General features: G+C 37.3%; 1 protein-coding gene across 2 annotated transcripts in view; it reads right to left on the bottom strand.

Annotated features, from left to right (window-relative positions):
• CEP112 (centrosomal protein 112) overlaps positions 1-20,396 on the bottom strand; it is a 3,283,222-nt gene that overhangs the window by 1,536,429 nt on the left and 1,726,397 nt on the right. For both annotated transcript variants that reach the window (XM_044085107.1, XM_044085108.1), the window contains exon 19: positions 13,721-13,828. In XM_044085107.1, the coding sequence (XP_043941042.1) occupies positions 13,721-13,828 (108 nt within the window). The remainder of the gene's footprint in view (positions 1-13,720; positions 13,829-20,396) is intronic.

Below are 20,396 nucleotides of genomic sequence, written 5' to 3'. Positions count from 1 at the left end.
ACTTAAATAGGCAGTAACAGGATATCAATGAATGAGACTACCCCCATCTGCAATTACTGTCTATGCAGGATTTCTAACAGACAATAAAATCTAGCAAACACTAACTGAAAAAACAGAGTCAAAACTTCCAGTTCAGTTAATATTCAATGCAAGACAAATAAATCAATTAAAATGCTGCATTATTTGAAAACAGTGCAGATAAAAGGTACTCAAATTCTCTTATATGTCCAGTTGAACAAAGCTAGATCTTAGACAGCTAAAGCTCAGGTTTTAAGCAGAAAATATTCCAAAATGTAACACTTAAATAGGCAGTAACAGGATATCAATGAATGAGACTACCCCTGACTGCAATTACTGTCTATGCAGGAATTTTAACAGGCAATAAAATCTAGCAAACACTAATTGAAAAAACAGAGTCAAAACTTCCAGTTCAGTTAATATTCAATGCAACACAAATAAATCAATTAAAATGCTGTATTATTTGAAAAAAGTGCAGATAAAAGGTACTTAAATTCTGTTATATGTCCAGTGGAAAACAGCTAGATCTTAGCTGGCCAAAGCTCAGGAGTTAAGCAAAAATATCCAAAATGTACCACTTAAATAGGCAGTAACAGGATATTAATGAATGAGACTACCCTCAACTGCAATTACTGTCTATGCAGGAATTCTAACAGGCAATAAAATCTATCAAACAGTAACTGATGAAACAGAGTCAAAACTTCCAGTTCAGTTAATAATCAATGCAACACAAATAAATCAATTAAAATGTTGCATTATTTGAAAACAGTGCAGATAAAAGGTACTAAAATTCTCTTATATGTTCAGTTGAATACAGCTAAATATTAACTGGCCAAAGGTCAGGTTTTAAGCAGAAAATATTCCAAAATGTACCACTTAAATAGTAACAGGATAACAATTAATGAGACTATTCCTGACTGCAATTACTGTCTTTGCAGGAATTCAAACTGACAATAAAATCTAACAAACACTAACAGAGTCCAAACTTCCAGTTCAGTTAATGTTCAATGCAACACAAATACAGCCATTAAAATGCTGTATTATTTGAAAAAAGTGCAGACAGAAGGTACTTACATTCTCTTATATGTCCAGTTGAATACAGCTATATCTTATCTGGCCAAACTCAGGTTATAAGCAGAAAATATCCAAAATGTACCACTTAAATAGGCAGGAACAGGATATCAATGATTGAAACTACTCCCGACTGCAATTACTGTCTATGCAGGAATTCTAACAGGCAATAAAATCTGGCAAACACTAACTGAAAAACAGAGTCAAAACTTCCAGTTCAGTGACTATTCAATGCAACACAAATAAATCAATTAAAATGCTGTATTATTTGAAAAAAGTGCAGGTAAAAGGTAATTAAATTCTCTTATACATTCAGTTGAATACAAGTAGATATTAGCCGGCCAAACCTCAGGTATTAAGCAGAAAATATTCCAAAATGAACCACTTAAAAAGACACTAACAGGATATCAATGAATCAGACTACTCCCAACTGCAATTACTGTCAATGCAGGAATTCTAACAGGCAATAAGATGTAGCAAACACTAACTGAAAAAACAGTGTCCAAACTTCCATTTCAGTTAATATTCAATGCAACACAAATAAATCAATTAAAATGGTTCATTATTTGAAAAAAGTGCAGATAAAAGGTACTTAAATTCTCTTATATGTCCAGTTGAATACAGCTAGAGTTTAACCAGCCAAAGCTCAGGTTTTAAGCAGAAAATATTCCAAAATGTACCAGCTAAATAGGTAGTAACAGGATATCAATGAATGAGACTACCTCCGACTGCAATTACTGTCTATGCAGGAATTCTAACAGGCAAAAAAATCTAGCAAACACTAACTGAAAAAACAGAGTCAAAACTTCCAGTCCAGTTAATATTCAATGCAAAACAAATAAATCACTTAAAATGGTGTATGATTTGAAAAAAGTGCAGACAAAAAGGTACTTAAATTCTCTTATACATCCAGTAGAATACAGATAGATCTTAGCCGGCCAAAGCTCAGGTTTTAAGCAGAAAATATTCCAAAATGTATCACTTAAATAGGCAGTAACAGGATATCAATGAATGAGACTACCCCAACTGCAATTAGTGTTTATGCAGGAATTCTAATAGGCAATAAAATCTAGCAAACACTAACTGACAAAACAGAGTCAAGACTTCCAGTTCAGTTAATATTCAATGCAAAACAAATAAATCAATTAAAATGCTGCATTATTTGAAAACAGTGCAGATAAAAGGTACTCAAATTCTCTTATACGTCCAGTTGAACAAAGCTAGATCTTAAACAGCCAAAGCTCAGGTTTTAAGCAGAAAATATTCCAAAATGTACCACTTAAATAGGCAGTAACAGGATGTCAATGAATGAGACTACCCCCGACTGCAATTACTGTCTATGCAGGAATTCTAACAGGCAATAAAATCTAGCAAACACTAACTGAAAAAACAGAGTCAAAACTTCCAGTTCAGTGAATATTCAATGCAACACAAATAAATCAAATTAAATGCTGTATTATTTGAAAAAAATTGCAGGTAAAAGGTACTTAAATTTGCTTATACGTCCAGTTGAATACAGCTAGATCTTAGCCAGCCAAAGCTCAGGTTTTAAGCAGCAAATATTCCAAAATGAACCACTTAAAAAGACACTAACAGGATATCAATGAATGAGACTACTCCTGACAGCAATTACTGTCTAAGCAGGAATTCTAACAGACAATAAAATCTAGCAAACACTAGCTGAAGAAAACAGAGTCAGAACTTCCAGTTTAGCTAATATTCAATGCAACACAAATAAATCAATTAAAATGCTGTATTATTTGAAAAAAGTACAGACAAAAAGGTACTTAAATTCTCTTATACGTCCAGTAGAATACAGATAGATCTTAGCCGGCCAAACTCTGGTTTTAAGCAGAAAATATTCCAAAATGTACCACTTAAATAGGCAGTAACAGGATATCAATGAATGAGACTACCTCCTACTGCAATTACTGTCTATGCAGGAATTCTAACAGGCAATACAACCTAGCAAACACTAACTGAAAAAACACAGTCAAGACTTCCAGTTCAGTTAATATTCAATGCAACACAAATAGATCAATTAAAATGTTGTATTATTTGAAAAAAGTGCAGATAAAAGGTAGACCTCCAGTTGAATACAGCTAGATCTTAGCCGGCTAAAGCTCAAGTTTTAAGCAGAAAATATTCTAAAATGTACCACTTAAATAGGCAGTAACAGGATATCAATGAATGAGACTACCCCCAACTGCAATTACTGTCTATGCAGGAATTCTAACAGGCAATAAAATCTAGCAAACACTAACTGAAAAAAAAGAGTCAAAACTTCCAGTTCAGTTAATATTCAATGCAACACAAATAAACCAATTAAAATGCTGTATTATTTGAAAAAAGTGCAGATAAAAGGTACTTAAATTCTCTTATACGTCCAGTTGAATACAGCTAGATCTTAGCCGGCCAAAGCTCAGGTTTAATCAAACAATGGATGATACTGATGTAAGATAACATGAAAGAACATCTGAAAGGGATTCACTGTAAAGGAAAGGACATCTGTAGGGAAAATAGCATGAATGGCCTGATGAAGGAACTATAGAGACAATGAAAACAGGGTCAACAGCAGCTGAACCAAGGATTAAATGGACTGTCTATACCTTGAAAAAAATAAGCAGTTTCTCTGTCATTGATCAAGATTCACATGGTATGCTATGGGTAGATCCAAATTAACTATAATGCCGTGATTAATGTTTTTCCTAGTTGACTGAAAGTGACATTCTTCAAAAATCTCAAGATGCATGACTGGTAATGACTTCCTTCTGAGATGAACGCCTAGAATCTGTTTCTCGTCTCACATCATACTAGACTCCACACATGACTATGATACTGCACTTGTTCTTTCATTGTATTCCTGAAATACATCCCTTCCAAACTATATAATTAATTAACAGAGGTGAAAAGGGAACTGGCTGCTTATCAATGCTGAGAAAACACAAACACATAAACAAGGTGAGTTTATACTGCAGCAGATACAGAATAGATTTGTGGGAAATTGGGAAGAATTATTCACAGTGGCACTGCATCAGGAAAATGCTTCACAACTAACACACATTGTTTTCTGTGTTATAAATCTGCTTCAATCATCTCCTGAAGTAGGAACAGCCTGTGCTTTACGCAGCTATTTCCATGAACAGGAAATGTGAGGTTCATTCCAAACTGATAGCCTATAATGCTGCATTTCATAGATCTTTGTAACGTCAAAAATCCTGTCACAATGCAGTACCAAGTATGAGCAAAAAGCAGGGGAAGCTCTGCTGGCAGGTGACCAAATGCTCTAAAATACAACAGAGTTCTGTTACAGTAAAATATGTAGAATTACATTTTCTACTTGTCAGTGATGTTGTTCTCATAAAATTTGGAAAAGCATGAAAGATAGTGCAAAAGGAGCAAAGCTCAAATAGCTTGTGTGGTTTATTTCATGAAGAGGCCCGATGCTTTAGTATAAAATGATCATAGCATTACTCTGGGTTTACAACATAGACACAGAGGACAAATTATCTTCTGAGACCCCTTTCCCTGCCAGAAAACAGAATCTGCCAGAATACAACATAAGGAGCCCTTCATATAATCCAGCTGTGCATGAATATTAGCTTTCTCCTAAACACACCAAGAAAAAATATAATACAACTGTTTAAAGGTGTAATGCATTTGTTGCTACTGTATCATGTATTCCTGTTTAAAAAGTCTGACACTGCAGAAATAAATATAAATTGTGACATGTAGGCATAATGCAATTTGAATTTTATTTTATAATTTCATTCTGACTTTCCTTAACTGATGATGCCCATAAATGGGCACCACAATGGCTCTTGCATATCCAGCTGCTTGCTTGTATATGATGTAATAACCCTTACTGTAAGCTCAATGGTGTAAAGGGATACAGCAATACAGCTGAGTGAGAACCAGTTGACCTAGAACAGAGAAGCACCTCAGATGATGAAGGAGCCATCTTGGGACAAAGAGGACTAGTGGGGCACAATGTGCTTTCCTCTCCTAAAGAGGATGAAGAGCTCTCAGATGAATGTCATGTCCATAGGAACAGATAGTTTGCAAACATGTAAGTGATAGTGTATGAAAAAGAAAAGTAAAATATCAGCAAACTGTTGTGGATAGTATGTTGCATTTAAAAAAAAAACAGGATATTATAATAATATATGTAGGACAGTACAAAAAGTGAACAGATCATGCAGACTGGAATGCTGTTTTATAGAAGATCTACAAAAAAAAAACACTTACTGTATGAAAGTTATCTGTAGTAAACAGAAAAAAAAAGAGATTGCTGAATACCAATCTTTTAAGCAGTACCTACTAATAGTGCATTTGTACCATGGTTCTGTTTCCAAAGTTTGTAACAGTGATTTTGACATATTTCTTACAGTTTTGTAACCACGATGCCCATGTTCTGGTAAGAGATCCTTATAAATGAATCTGTTTAAACATTCAGACTGCTACAGTTCCTAGCTCTCTCCTGGTGCTATAAAACCATTGCATTGCCAGTGCAAGATATTCAGATTACCCTTCTACAGGGGAATTTCTGAATATAGAAATTCAGGCTAGATGATGATTGCTGTCAGACAGCAGAGGTCCATTGTTACAATGCCATTTCAAAAATCCTCTTTGGAAAATGTTTTAGCAATAATTCATGACTAGGTGTGGGCAAATAAACATTTAAACTATTTAGTTCTGAACCTTCTGGAAGTTTGCTTAAGCAGATCATGTGCAGTTTCACAGCATGCATCATCATGGGCATTTGTCTACTATGTGCATGCAAGTTCCTATAAAGGAAAGGATAGCTCAGTACTCAGATGTTCATGATACCCAGTACGTCTTTTAATTATGTATGTCAGGTATTCTTAATTATTTCTTTGGTCTCATTGGCTAGACACATCTTATAAATGATGAATTAAATTTTAAACATGAACCTGATGACATTATATATGCATGAACAAGACCCAGAAGCAAGTCATTCTAAGAACTATGTCTTTGGAATGTTGGAAACACCCAATTTCCTAGACAAAACCACTGAGGAACAGAAAGGAACATGCAGTCTGTAAATACACAGACACTAGAATTCAAGATTAATCATTAGATGCCCAAGCAGTGAGGAAGCAGAATTAAGCACTCTTGTCACTGTACCATCTTCAGAGAAGGATGTCCTGTCTACCTAGCTGGAAAGCAGTTACACATTCCAGTTTCTATCCAGAGCAAAGTTCTTGATTCCAGTGGAGGACACCAAACAAGTATATCAAGGGAACCACTGTAACATTCATCAGGAGTGTGCTGTTTGTCTGGATGCACTAAAATCAAAACATAAGCAGTGAAGTACACTTACAAAAAGTCCAGCCATTTTATGATTATTTCTTATAGCACTTAGGTATCTATGGCAATAGGTTTTGCCTTGGTTTTGGGAATATGGGTATGGAACTGGTAGAAGTTCTATTGTGGTTCTTCATTTTTGAGCTACACCTGCATTTCACCTACAACAACTTTATCAGTGGAAAACAGCTCATGGGAAGTGAGGACAGTTTTTCATTCCTATGGTGTTTGCCCTTTGTCCATGACTGTGAAACTATGACATTACTATATAACTAGCAAACTAATATAATAGGTATGCATACTAACAGACTTGCTCCCCTACCAAAATCTCATTATTTCATTTGTATAGTCATCCATTTTTGACAGATCAATACAACTTTCTCATAGCTGCATGTAATGTTCACTCATGGATCTAAATCCATCGACCCCTGCAGAATATTTCATGTCCCTTTATATTTTACAGTTTTGGGCCCCACAGACTTTTAGAACATGTTAGCTGGAGAAAATGGTGGTTATACATTATAATTTCTGTTCCCTGCCTTCCATTCCACCAGCAACCTAATTTATCATATCTAATGAAGATTAAAAGTTGCATTCACCCCCTTTGCCTCTGTAATCTTGCTTTGAACTGAACTCTCTGTTTTCCTTTTCACTTACTGTATGCTGGAAAAAGGTGTTAATTCCTGCTGGTTTTCCTTTTACACTGTCTGCCTTTACTATAGGCTTTGCCGTCTTAAAAGTTCTACCCACCTCACATGATTTAGCAAAATAAATGACACTGTGTGTATTCTTCTGAGTATGTTCACTGTTCAGTGTTATTGAAAACAACTCAATAACCCCTATAGGAGCTATGTGAAGGTTTGTCAAATGATAATCCCGGTTCATAAACTTTAGAAATAAGCCATAAATCAAACACTCTTTTTTTAAATGTCCCATGATTCCCTTACTCTAATTTCTTTTCCCAAAGTATTGGGCAGCCTATCCACTGTAAGATGCAAAAAATTACTCCAATCGTATTTTCTTGAGGCACAGCCACCAAATGCCTACAATTTCTGGTATTAAGATTATGGCTCAAAAATCTAATAACCAACATACCAGAAAGTGTTTCATTCAAATTGCACTCCCTATAACAGCAATAGATCTCCCGGGATTAGCCTGTACTCTACAGAACACAAAGACAGCATTTGTAATCTTTCGCTATAAAATGTGGCCTCATCCCATTCATTGCTCAAGTGAAAAATTTTACCCTCAAGTCTCATTAACTGCATATTGTTATAATGCACAAAAGGAGCCACAATATTTTGTAATGGGTCAGATTGCAGACTTATATAATGGCAGTAGGAGACAAGCTTTCCGACTCAAAAAGCTATGTTTAATGTTGCTTAAAATGCTGTCAGGGGTTCATTCAAGCTGAGGCAGGCATCAACAACAGTTTCCAAGTCCTTCACTAACCTTGCTTTGACTAGCAGTTGATCAGCTAAAGCATATGGGCATTCACAATTATTTTTCCTAATAATGTAGGACACTTGGTTTTTTGACAGTAAACTGCATTTCTGCCAAAATGGACCACTGAATTAATGTGTCTAAAAATTCCTGTGGGGCCTCTGATCTTGAATATTACAAGCAATACCACCTGCTTTAGTGTCATCAGCAACTGTCTACAACCGAATTCTATCATTCACTTGAAAACTTGGCCCATCACAGATCCTTGAGGACCCCCCCCCCCGAAAATAGCTTTACAGAGATTTGACCTTCAACCCTAAGATCAACTCAGATCAAAGCACAGATAAAAACACACACTTTAAATAGCCACAGTGGGTGTGTGTTTAGTACTGTTTTCTGATTGGTTGTTGTGGCTATTTTAAGTGTGTGTTTTTATCTCTGCTTTGATCTGATGAAGCGACAGTGTATGTATCATAAAAGCACTTATCTATATTAAAGGACATTTTACTGGACTTGCCCCCGTGTGTCTGGTTTGCACATTTTGTTTTACTTTGTATTTACTTGGTTATGTGCACATCAGTTTATCTGTGAGCCTAGCAGTTTGTTGTATTTTGTTTTGATTTACTAAGAGAAACAACATTTTCAACTAAGTAATAAATAGAAATGTAAAAGCCCAAACACTTGTTCCCTGTAGTTTTACCATTAATGATATTCTTCTACTGCCACTTTTTAATTTCCTTGTTAACTGAGTGATAGTTTGCACTGTAAAACACCCTTGTTACCAAAACCTCAGTACAACATTTGACATCCTGAAGTTTGAAAACACACTCAATACCCTGATATTCTGAGGTACCAAGTTCCTGTACAATACTACTAATGGAAAGCTTTACGGTTTTCACTAATCCAGATAACATCCAGGATATTAAACTTCATCTGGACTTGAGTGAGGTTGAGGGTAGAGGGCTATCACTAAATCAATGTCAAAATATATTTACACATTCTGCGGTCTAAGGACCACCACAATCCTAGAAGCTCTAAGTGTATGAATACTCTGTGATGTATTTTATGATTTACTTCTGAAATATAATTATTTAACTGCTTGTTCAACCACTACACAGAAGAGTTACAGAAGTGCCTGTCTTTATCGTGTGCATACAGATAAAAATCAGTGATATTTTTCACACACACACACACACACACACACACACACACACACACACACACACACACACACACACACACACACAATGTTTTTAAAGTGCTGGGGTCAACGACAGCTCATGGATAGATGCACACACAGACAGGGAGGGCATATAAACTCCACACAGAAAAAAAAGACATGGAGAACAACTCTGATGGCTTAGTGGTTAACTGCTGTGATTATGGTGTACAGGGTTCCTGGGTTCAAGCCCTGCAAGGGCTGTTTATGTTATGGCTAGCCTAGTACCAACCTATGAACCTATAAATATTGTGGGAAGAAATATCCAGGGAATTGTTATGGCTAGGCTTGTATAGACCCTAGGGCTGAAAGCCTAGTACCAACCTATGAACCTATAAATATTGTGGGAAGAAATATTCAGGGAATTGTTACGGCTAGGTTTGTATAGGCCCTAGGGCCGATAGCCTAGTACCAACCTATGAACCTATTTACAACCTGAGAATAATGAACCAAAATTCTATCTTCTACAGGTTATTTACCACCACAGAATTAACGTGGATCTCTCCAATTAATACTCAGAGCATTAATATCTGCAGCTATTTTAACATAACTGTTACAAAAGCAGTTTAGGATTGCCTTACCAGTCAGAATCTAAGGTTATAGATTTAGTAGGTGGGCAATAAAAAAGAGCAACATCCCCCAAAATATTTCTTAATACAACAAATTCACAGCTTTTTTTACAACACTAATGTCTAAGAGGGGCACTGCGAGCAGACATACACTGACATCGCTACCCCTCTTTTCTTTATTCTGAAGTGATGGTGTTCCTTATAAACAAAAATAGATAAGGCACTGGTCCTCTTACTGAACCATGTTTCTTTGATCATTACCAGAGTATTTTTCTATATAAACTATTACTTCCACATCACCAATTTTATTATTTAGGCTTCTTGCATTCACCAAAATAAAAACTGCAACCTTTGCTCATCTCTCTGTCTGTTTGTCTTGGAGATGGAATGCCCTAAAAAAGACTTAACCATCACATTGATCTTATCACCATCCAATCATAACACTTTATATGTCCAAGATGGAGATTATCACTACAGAAATAACCATTTTTTTCCAGTGTTTCTCCCACAAGGGTCATCACCTTCAAGCCTTCAACAAAAGCCTCCCTTCTAAGGAAATTACTCATGTCTTGCATGAAATAACTCACATGTCTTGCATGATTCAAGATCATGTCTGAGCAGCGAGGAGCCAGGAAAATATTGCAAAAAAGTCTATTAAACTGATTCAGGATTGTTCTACTCCCATCACTGTTGCCTCCCATCACAATTACCACATCATATCTCATTGGTTTAGTATTATTATCATTGCTATAATTATTATTAGGGAACCCAATGCTTGCATAATATCTGAGAAAGTACAGTCTCTCAAACAAGACATCATGAACTGACTGAGCTGAAACCTTGGCAAAATGATATACAGCCCTTGTAACAAAGAATTACCAATAACTGAAACTTGTGTTTGGGACCCAGAGGGTGCCATCTGACTATAAGGTAATGCCTGTATACTAGAATTAGACAAACTGTGAGAGAATATTATATAATCCCTATCAGTACTACCAAGATCTCTACTTGTTTTCTAATGTCTGCACATCCAGAGCTAAGGTCTTCTATGTACAGTTTTTGATAGTTCTTTTCACAGCCAGTAATTTTTAATCCTAGACTTGCTACTATTGGCTTTGTTTAGCTGTCATCATCTGTTCTTACTTTACGTATGTCATCCATCAAATACTAAGGAAAGATAGCATGCTGCAATTTTCCTCACCTTAACACTAAAGTAAGATGAATAACACCCTTTATTTTGGATATTTAATTCAGCATAATATTAAATTCCTTGTTTTATATTTACCTTTGAAAGACTTCTGACAAAGATGATAGTTCATATGTTGCTATAAATCTTTACCATTATCCCAAATTTCATCTCAAGCTAATTTTTTCTCTAACTTTGTGAATAGTGTTTAACTCATTATATCCCAAGTGACGCTTCCAGGTGCATCTACAGTTAACTCCTACTGACACCTCTAGGCATGAAATATTGCTTGTTCATAATTGCATCAATAATTCCAAAACCATGCTATGTACAAGGCTTTAAAAGATTTCATTCTAAAGCTTACACAACACAAACTCAAATGCATTAACATCTGACCTCTGTCTAGTGCAGGTAACTATATATTAACTGTTGTTTTTATGATATTTACATAGATATGATTTTCACATTTTTCTAAATATCTCAATGACAAAGTAACAAAGACAGAACTCATTAGCCTCATATGAAAGCTCTCAGCTAGATGAATAAAATGCTGCTGAGAGTATGTGCGTGACTTGAGTGGTTGTTGAGATATTGTAAGTTGTTTACAAAATATTACAAATACAATAGTTACTGTGTTTACAGTGACTTATAAATTTGGTTTATGACCTAGAACCTAAAGAATAATACTACTATAAAAGTAGTTGGTGTTGTAGAGTTTGTCATGTATACTTCTTTCATAATCCCTATGGCTCCAGAGATATGAACATTTGTTTGAAATGTGAGGACATAATTTGATTCTGTCAAAAGCCTTAGGCTCCCCTCATTGGAAGTTAGAGTGCAAACTTCCTGAGCTCCATTGGCATGAATGAGTTATGATAGCATTCGTTGCTCCCATTATCCTTTCTGGGACTTGCTTTACTACCTGTTTATTCTTGCTTCTTATCTACCCATCTTTGTCTCTTATGTCCCCTTTTGCCCTTTTCCCTTACTGTACTTTAATACCCAAGTCTTCCTTGCTCTTCATTCCCATTCCGTTTCCCTCAAACCACTCACTACCATAATTGCAAGCTTCAATGGCTGCACGTCTGTCCTAAATGGAATAAATCTAAATTCAAGTTTCATCTTCTCTCCTCCAGTGCTACCATGAACACAGACACTCCACAGTCTTCATATTCCACCTCCCTCTCATGACCCTTTCACAGACAGTGTTTCTAACTAGGTATGACCCTTTCGCAGATACTATGTTTTTAATTAGGTATGACTCTTTCACAGATACTATGTACACTGTGTTTCTAAGTAGGTATGACCCTTCCAAAGACACTGTGTACACTTTGTTTCTAAGTAGGTATGACCCTTTCAAAGACACTGTGTTTCTAACTAGATATGGCCATTTCATAGACACTGCGTTTCTAAGTATGTATGACCCTTTCACAGACACTGTGTACACTTTGTTTCTAAGTAGGTATGACCCTTTCAAAGACACTGTGTTTCTAACTAGATATGACCCTTTCATAGACACTGTGTTTCTAAGTAAGTATGACCCTTTCACAGACACTGTGTACACTTTGTTTCTAAGTAGGTATGACCCTTTCATAGACACTGTGTTTCTAACTAGATATGACCCTTTCATAGACACTGTGTTTCTAAGTAGGTATGACCCTTTCAAAGACACTGTGTTTCTAACTAGATATGACCCTTTCACAGACACCGTGTTTCTAAATAGGTATGACCCTTTCACAGATACTATGTATTCTGTGTTTCTAAGTAGGTATGACCCTTTCACAGACACTGTGTACATTGTGTTTTAACTAGGTATGACCCTTTCACAGGCACTATGTTTCTAAGTAGGTATGACCCTTTCACAGACACTATGTACACTGTGTTTCTAACTAAGTATGACCTTTTCACAGACACTATGTTTCTAACTAGGTATGACCCTTTCACAGACACTATATACACTGTGTTTCTAACTAGGTATGACCCTTTCACAGACAATATGTTTCTAAGTAGGTATGACCCTTTCACAGATACTACGTACACTGTGTTTCTAGCTAGGTATGACCCTTTCACAGACACTATGTTTCTAAGTAGGTATGCCTTTCACAGCCACTGTGTTTCTAAGTAGGTATGACCCTTTCACAGATACTATGCACATTGTGTTTCTAAGTAGGTATGACCCTTTCACAGATACTATGCACATTGTGTTTCTAAGTAGGTATGACCCTTTCACAGACACTATGTACACTGTGTTTCTAACTAGGTATGACCCTTTCATAGACACTATGTTTCTAAGTAGGTATGACCCTTTCATAGACACTATGTTTCTAAGTAGGTATGACCCTGTCACAGACACTATGTACACTGTGTTTCTAACTAGGTATGACCCTTTCATAGTCACTATGTTTCTAAGTAGGTATTAACCTTTCACATACACTGTGTTTCTAACTAGGTATGACCCTTTCACAGACACTGTGTTTCTAAGTAGGTATGACCCTTTCACAGATACTATGCACATTGTGTTTCTAAGTAGGTATGACCCTTTCACAGGCACTGTGTTTCTAAGTAGGTATGACCCTTTCACAGATACTATGCACACTGTGTTTCTAAGTAGGTATGACCCTTTCAAAGACATTACATTTCTAAGTTTTTGCACTGTAGCAATGTGTGCATGTACTCTCTTTGACATCTTGGGGTCTAGCTGAATTCATAACACATCCAATCTTACATAATTTGGAAGTTTGTATATTGTACATATCTACAGCTCCATGCAGAGATGCACATTTCCCACACAAGAACTCTGACAATAAGAAGGTCAGCCTACACTGACAACTTCATTAGTTTAGTATGGATGGAAATGAAAAGGCCCCAGAAAATCAGCCTGCTAACCTGTTGCTCATAACGCTGCTTAAGCTCCTCCAGCTGCCATATGAACTCCTTGGACTGCTTCTCACGCAGGCATTTTGATCTGCTTAGATCAGCCTCAACCTTCTCCATCTGCAATGACAAAGAAAGGGAATATGTAATTCATAACAGTGCTGGTAACAGGCTCTCTGAAAAATGAAACCATACCTTGGAGACACTCTTTTGCAATATGGTATTTTTTTATGGTATCTCGGGCTTAACAACAGTTTAGGAAAATTCTATATAACATACTGAAAAATGTGCAGCTGTTGTCACATATGGGATTTGCTATACAACAGTGTGCACTAAATGTATGAAACGGAAAAAAGGTAACAAATGACTTCCATGTTGCTAGTAGTACTATGCCCATATATGGGTGGCATCTATTAAGATACAGAGAAAACCAAATTATTAAAAAAAAATCTTGTTTTTTTACCTTCTAATTTGTTTTTTGTCTTTCAGCAAAAAACTACAAATTTAGCTTCTGATCATCGGCTTTTTCTTTTACAGGGTTGGTTAGGAGATGAACCCTAATCTTGCAATGAGTGCAAGGCAGAAAACAAATCCTGCATAGAAACAAACACGGATGCGCAGCAAACATGCACACCTATAGACAGTTCAAGGGGTTGCAAGTTCACCTGTCAGCATGTGTTTGAGACACTGGGAGATGATACAGTCTCCATGCAAGAGAAAACCTGGCAGAACTTTAACAGATAGTTATGGATTGTAAGGCCGGAACAAAAACCAACAATATACTTCACCATAAATGATCAAATTTATTCCACTCAAGCTTATTAAACATACATCTCCCTGAACAATATATAATAGCTGACAGATTGTTTTGATTCTGCCATGTGCAAATTAATAAAAACATATTCTTATAGATATAAAATATATGTGAATTATTCAATGGAGTAAAAACTTTATGACCACATTACAATTCAAGTGGAGAATATAAAGAGAAAAATAAAGTGTTTAAGAAGAATGTAAAATGTATATCTAAGCTATTAGATAATTAACATAAAAATAACTGCAAAAATGATTTAATCTGTGCCGGTGCCCTTGTATAACATATTGTTCATCTGTGAAGCTCCTGTATTAAAGTTTAACTGCTAGGGTGGTACAGTGGTGTAGATGTTAGCATTGCAGACTCGCTGTGCTTGATTCACCGGTTCACTGTGTCTTTGTGGGTTTTTACCTAGTACTCTGATTTCCTCCAGCATGCCAAAGACATGCTGTAGGTAAAATTATGATCCTCTTAATTTTCTGTACATCTTTTAGCTGTGGGTGAGTAAATGTTTATATGTGTGCATCCAATGATACACGGCACCCAATTTAGGATTAATTTCATTGTATTGTACCCACTGAGTACTATGAAACACACTGGCTCCTTTGTGACCATGAAACAGATTAAGCAAGTTACAAAACAGTGAATGAAATGACTGGTAAGTTACAGCTTTAACAGTATAAACAGATGTGCATAAAACCATACCACAGTGAGGACATTTTGTTAGCACACATTAAGTCTGAAGATAATATTTTAAATGCTTTAACGTGCAACACAGAAACTAGATCTCATTTTCACTGTTAACAAAAATAACACAAAACATGAAGACCATGCTAAGTGAAAGTTCTTGTACCATACATTCCAAATTACAAAGGAACTCATGCATCGTAAACAATAAAGCAATACTTCTTTTAATAATTGATGACTATATGCAGAAAACAAATGCCATTTACTTGCTTAGCCTATTACTGGCTAACCAAAACGACAGAGGTTTGAATCACGTACATGTGTTCTAAATGAGTTTTGACAAGTTTCATTTCTTGATTCAGGAATGCCACAAAAGTCACAATTAAGATCCCATAGCAGGTATTTTTCTTGTCCAAGAAAGTATGTATTTTATTCTTATTTGCTGTTATTTACACTGTCTTACTATCTTAAATGATTTTGGAGCTTTTGTCCCTGGGTCTCCACTGCAAACAGGCTTCTGGACCAGTCAGACATTACCCAGTAAACAAATGTAAAATAAATAAAGGTGATAACAAGCAGAATTATTAAGACAGGCTGTAAAAATGTGTAGAAATATTTTGCCTGCAGCTACTGGGCAGTGCTTTCATTAAAAAAAGACCAGCCATCATAAAATTACCTGTAAACTATGAATTAGAACTCTACATATTATACTAGATACAGCAGCACTGCATTTGCAAAGGAATCTAGAAGTCTCCATCAAGGTAGAATATGATAGTAAATGGCAGTAATGCAAACTTCTTAAGTGAAATACAGTAAGTGCTTCTTGTCAACATTCTGCTCACAACCCCCTAACAACTGATCTATCCTTTAAAAGGATGTAGGGGATAAGGGAGCCTATTTGAACAGCCAACAAGCATAATACTTTGAAGTTCAATCTGGTCAAGACACTGGTCTACTGTGGATGCACACACTCAGTGACTCACACATTGTATGTACGCCTTCTGGCAATTTGCAAAATCATCAGTGAAACAACTGTAGGTCTTTGGTCAGTGGGAGGAAACCATGGCACCTAGAAAAAAAAACAAAACAAGTGTATACAGAAGTATAAGCAAACAACACACAAGACACCCCAGCTAAGAAATGAACTGAAGAACTTCTTGTGTGGCAATGCTTCTATACAATGTGCCACAGTGCAGCCCCTGAAGTATTTCCAAGGGCTGGCCTGAAGTTAAACGCCAAAAAATGTATAGTCATACCCTTCGGGAAAAACAAGGTAACCCCAAGCTACCATATAGGTGGCAATCCACTAAGCACACAAGGAGGAAGCTACTACAAGATAGAGCAAAATCCTTGAAAGGTAAGACACCTTTGATCATTATAAGTAAAAAACTAAGAGCTCTCATAAAATCATCCAAGGCAAATTTTGAGAGAAAAATCGCCAAGGACTCTAAAGACAATCATAAGGCCTTCTTTAGCTATGTTAGAAACCTAGGAGGAAACTCCCAGATATGCTCAGAATTAGTTCAAAATGATGTGAAAATTACTGAACCTACACACATTGCTAACATACTGGCTGACAGGTTCAGTGCAAACTTCTCCCCCCCAAAATGAGAGATATCTATTCCAGAGGATTGTAGCCCCCCAAACATCTCCAACGCCCAGGTGAGAACTGCCCTCACTAAGGCAAAAACACAGCATCCATGGGACCGGATGGTGTCCCCGGCTGTGTGCTTCATGAACTCAACGAGGAATTAAACCCACAGTTAGGACAGCTGTTTAATCTTAGCCTCACCTCAGGATACGCACCCAAGGAGTGGCGCACGCGACTGTGGTCCCACTTCATAAGGGCGGTGCCTCCACAGACCCTGGAAATTACCGCCCATTAGCTTGACAAGCCTTATCTGCAAAGCCATGGAGAGGATCATAATGGAACTCATAAATAAAGACATAGGGAACTTGCAGACTTTGGATCCAACCCAGTTTGGCTTTGTCAAAGGCAGATCCTGCCTCTTAAACTTGGTTGACTTTTCGAGACAGTCACCAAGGCCATTGATGAGGGAAAGGCAGTCCATACAGCCTACCTCGACCTGGCAAAGGCCTTCGACACAATACCCCACTCAGGTATCATCGAAAAACTCATCAGCTTGAATGTAAACCCATACATCACAAGATGGGTTGCAAACTGGCTAAGTGACAGAACCCACAGGGTCAGAGTTGCTGGAGCCATGTCAGACTCAAAGCCTGTCACAAGTAGTGTCCCACAGGGCTCAGTCCTGGGTCCACTTTTGTTCGGCATCTACTTTTCTGAAGTACAAGCAAACACAGGCGGGTTATGGCTGACAAAGTTTGCAGATGACTGCAAACTGGGCGCCATAGTCGAAAACACATCTGACACAGATATCCTCCAGAAGGGCCTCACAGAAACGGATAACTGGTGCCAGAGCCATGGCCTGAAGTTAAACGCCAAAAAATGCATAGTCATACCCTTCGGGAAAAACAAGGTTACCCCTAGCTACCATATAGGTGGCAATCCACTGAGCACAGAAAAGTCATCAGGGATCTGGGGACCCAAGCTGACAGTAGCCTTCGCTTGACACTCATGTTGCTAAAGTAGTTAGGAAAACCTTCTATATCGCCCACCTGATCATGAAGGGATTCACATCTAGATCAAGGGAGGTCATCGTCCCCTGTACTCATCACTCATTAGACCTATGATTGAGTACAATGCCCGCTCGAATGTATCTGACCAGACACCTGCTGCAGCTTGAAAGGCCCCAAAAGTTCCTCACCAAAAGGATAAAGGGTCTCAAAAATATGTCTTATGCTGCCCGACTGAAAGAACTCCAGCTCTATTCAGTCTCATACCGCTTGCTCAGAGGTGACCTGTGCCTGACATATAAGGCCATGTCAAACCCAGATTTGATGAATATGCTTCACCTCAAAAATCTAGATCCCTCAGAACCACAAGGGTGGGAGACTTAAACCTTGACACGGTTATAAATAGAACGTGCTGGAGGGACAGATTCATCACCCAGAGACTCCCTATGCTGTGGAACAAAATCCCGGTACATGTGAGGCAGAGCACCTCGCTGGCCTTGTTCAAGAGGAATCTTGACCAATGGATGGGAGATCGCAGATATACCCCAGGGATTACTTCAGTGTCACTGCTTGACAGAGGCACAGAAAAATGATAGGCATAGTTTTATTCAAACTAAAGGGGTGGCGAAAGCCACATAACTATGGGCTAGGCTTATAAATGCCCTTGGGCAGATAGCCTAGTATGAACCTATGAAAAGGTAAGCGCTCTTTCTGTGGCCCCGAGGAATAAAGTGCTGATTTTGTCCCACATGACCTGCGGTCAGTTAGCAATATGGCCCTCGGAGGAGCCAGCTGGGGAGGATGAAAATGAATGTTCAATGCAGATTTGCCCATTCATGACAGAAGGAAAGCAGCCTAACATGCTACATGACTGCTATCCAGCACAGGCAGGTAAGTAACATATATAGCAGAGGAACAAAAATGTGTGAAAAGACCAAGCTGTGTGTCAGGACAGTAGCTGCATGCTGACTTCTGCAATTAAGCATGCATAAGTCATTAGCGTGGCACTGCAGAATCTGTGGGAATCAGGCTGCCACAGGGCATGCCATAATGGTCTCCCATAAGAGCCTTTCAACCATAGGGGAATGAAAGTCGTCTGGTTCATGAGATGGCTGATGTTACGCAAACAATGGGAAGGAAAAGAAACATAAAAGAGAAACAAAATAGGTAGATAAAGTTGTGTGATCAATGATCATGTTGTGTGCACTCAGGAAATATTTAAAAGCTGTTACCTTGAATGATACTTATGTTTTCGACGTATGTTATTACTTTAAGAAACTGGATTGCTTTAGACAACCAGGTATCACAATGTAAAAGAATATTCCTTTTTTTCATTCATTTCTGGGCATATGGTACTTGTAGCTACCCCACAAATGATATTTCTGATACAATGCTGCAGAATCATATTTTGTCCATTTTTCTCAAGTATACTCCCCCAAAACTAATTCACCATCACAGTCAGCACTGCAGTGCAATCTCTGTTTCGTAAGGAGGGACGATGCCCTTTTGACCCTCTGTCACATTAAGCGAAGGCATGAAGATGAACTGTGAAAAGATTAAGGCTGACAGTAGACTACACCCTTAAAACAGTCACACTTACGAGTAATATTACCTCAGTGTACAGTTGTGAGTAAGCAAAGAATTCAAAACCAGTTGCCTCACATCAACTGCAATGAATCCTTTAATGTAGTACTTAAGAAAATGTGATACTGTGCAGGGGTAGTAGTATACCTACGCCCATTTAATTTTCATGAGGATACAAAATGCATCACTTGAGTATAGATATAACCCAGATGAAGTTATCTATGGGCTTTTATTTATTTATTTATGATTGTTAAACAGGGTAGTTCATTACAGGCACGACCCAGGTAAAGTGCTTCACAAAAAAAAAAAAAAAAAAAAAAATCAGGAAATATAAATAAAGAGAATAACATACATATCATTGTAAATGACACAGTAGGACTTAGAGCTAAAGCTGACTAGCTAAATTATGTGAAAGTGTAATGAAGAGCCTCTCCACACTTGGCAGAGCACAGTTAGATGCTCATTGTTTCACTGTAAACCAATATTTTACTTTGCTTTCATTATACATAGGGTCTCTCCAGCATTATAACATGTAAGCTGTAAAAACAGGAAACTGTGAATCTCACACTACGTCATGGAACTTCAAAGTACTTTTTAATAGTCAAGTAAACAACCTTAGAAGTCAATATATGATGGGCAGCAATAAAGTAACGTACATAGTTATACTAACTGTGGGAACAAGGAAAATACTTGTTGAATGCAAACCATACGATAACTGTCAGAGACTTATCTTAATTAAAAAAAATCTAGTATGTAATGTGAAAATAAATATAAGGCCATCATAGAGACTTGTGAACCAGAGGCCTTGTAGACACATGAGTTGTGTATGGCATAGCTTTACAACAGGATTCTGAAGCAATACAGGCAATTTGGAAGATAAATTGCTATTTTAATTGCTAAACACTATTGAAGCATATTGTGGGATCATAATATCAGAAAGTACAAGAAATATGGAAGCACACAGGCTACATCTGTCACCCATCTATTGGACATCTGAAGAATCTA

Source organism: Protopterus annectens, chromosome 10.part0 (assembly GCF_019279795.1).
Source record: "Protopterus annectens isolate FY-2018-M chromosome 10.part0, PAN1.0, whole genome shotgun sequence".
Lineage (NCBI taxonomy): Eukaryota > Metazoa > Chordata > Ceratodontiformes > Protopteridae > Protopterus > Protopterus annectens.
Note: the sequence above shows the minus strand (reverse complement) of the source record. Positions and strands in the feature narration are given on the sequence as shown.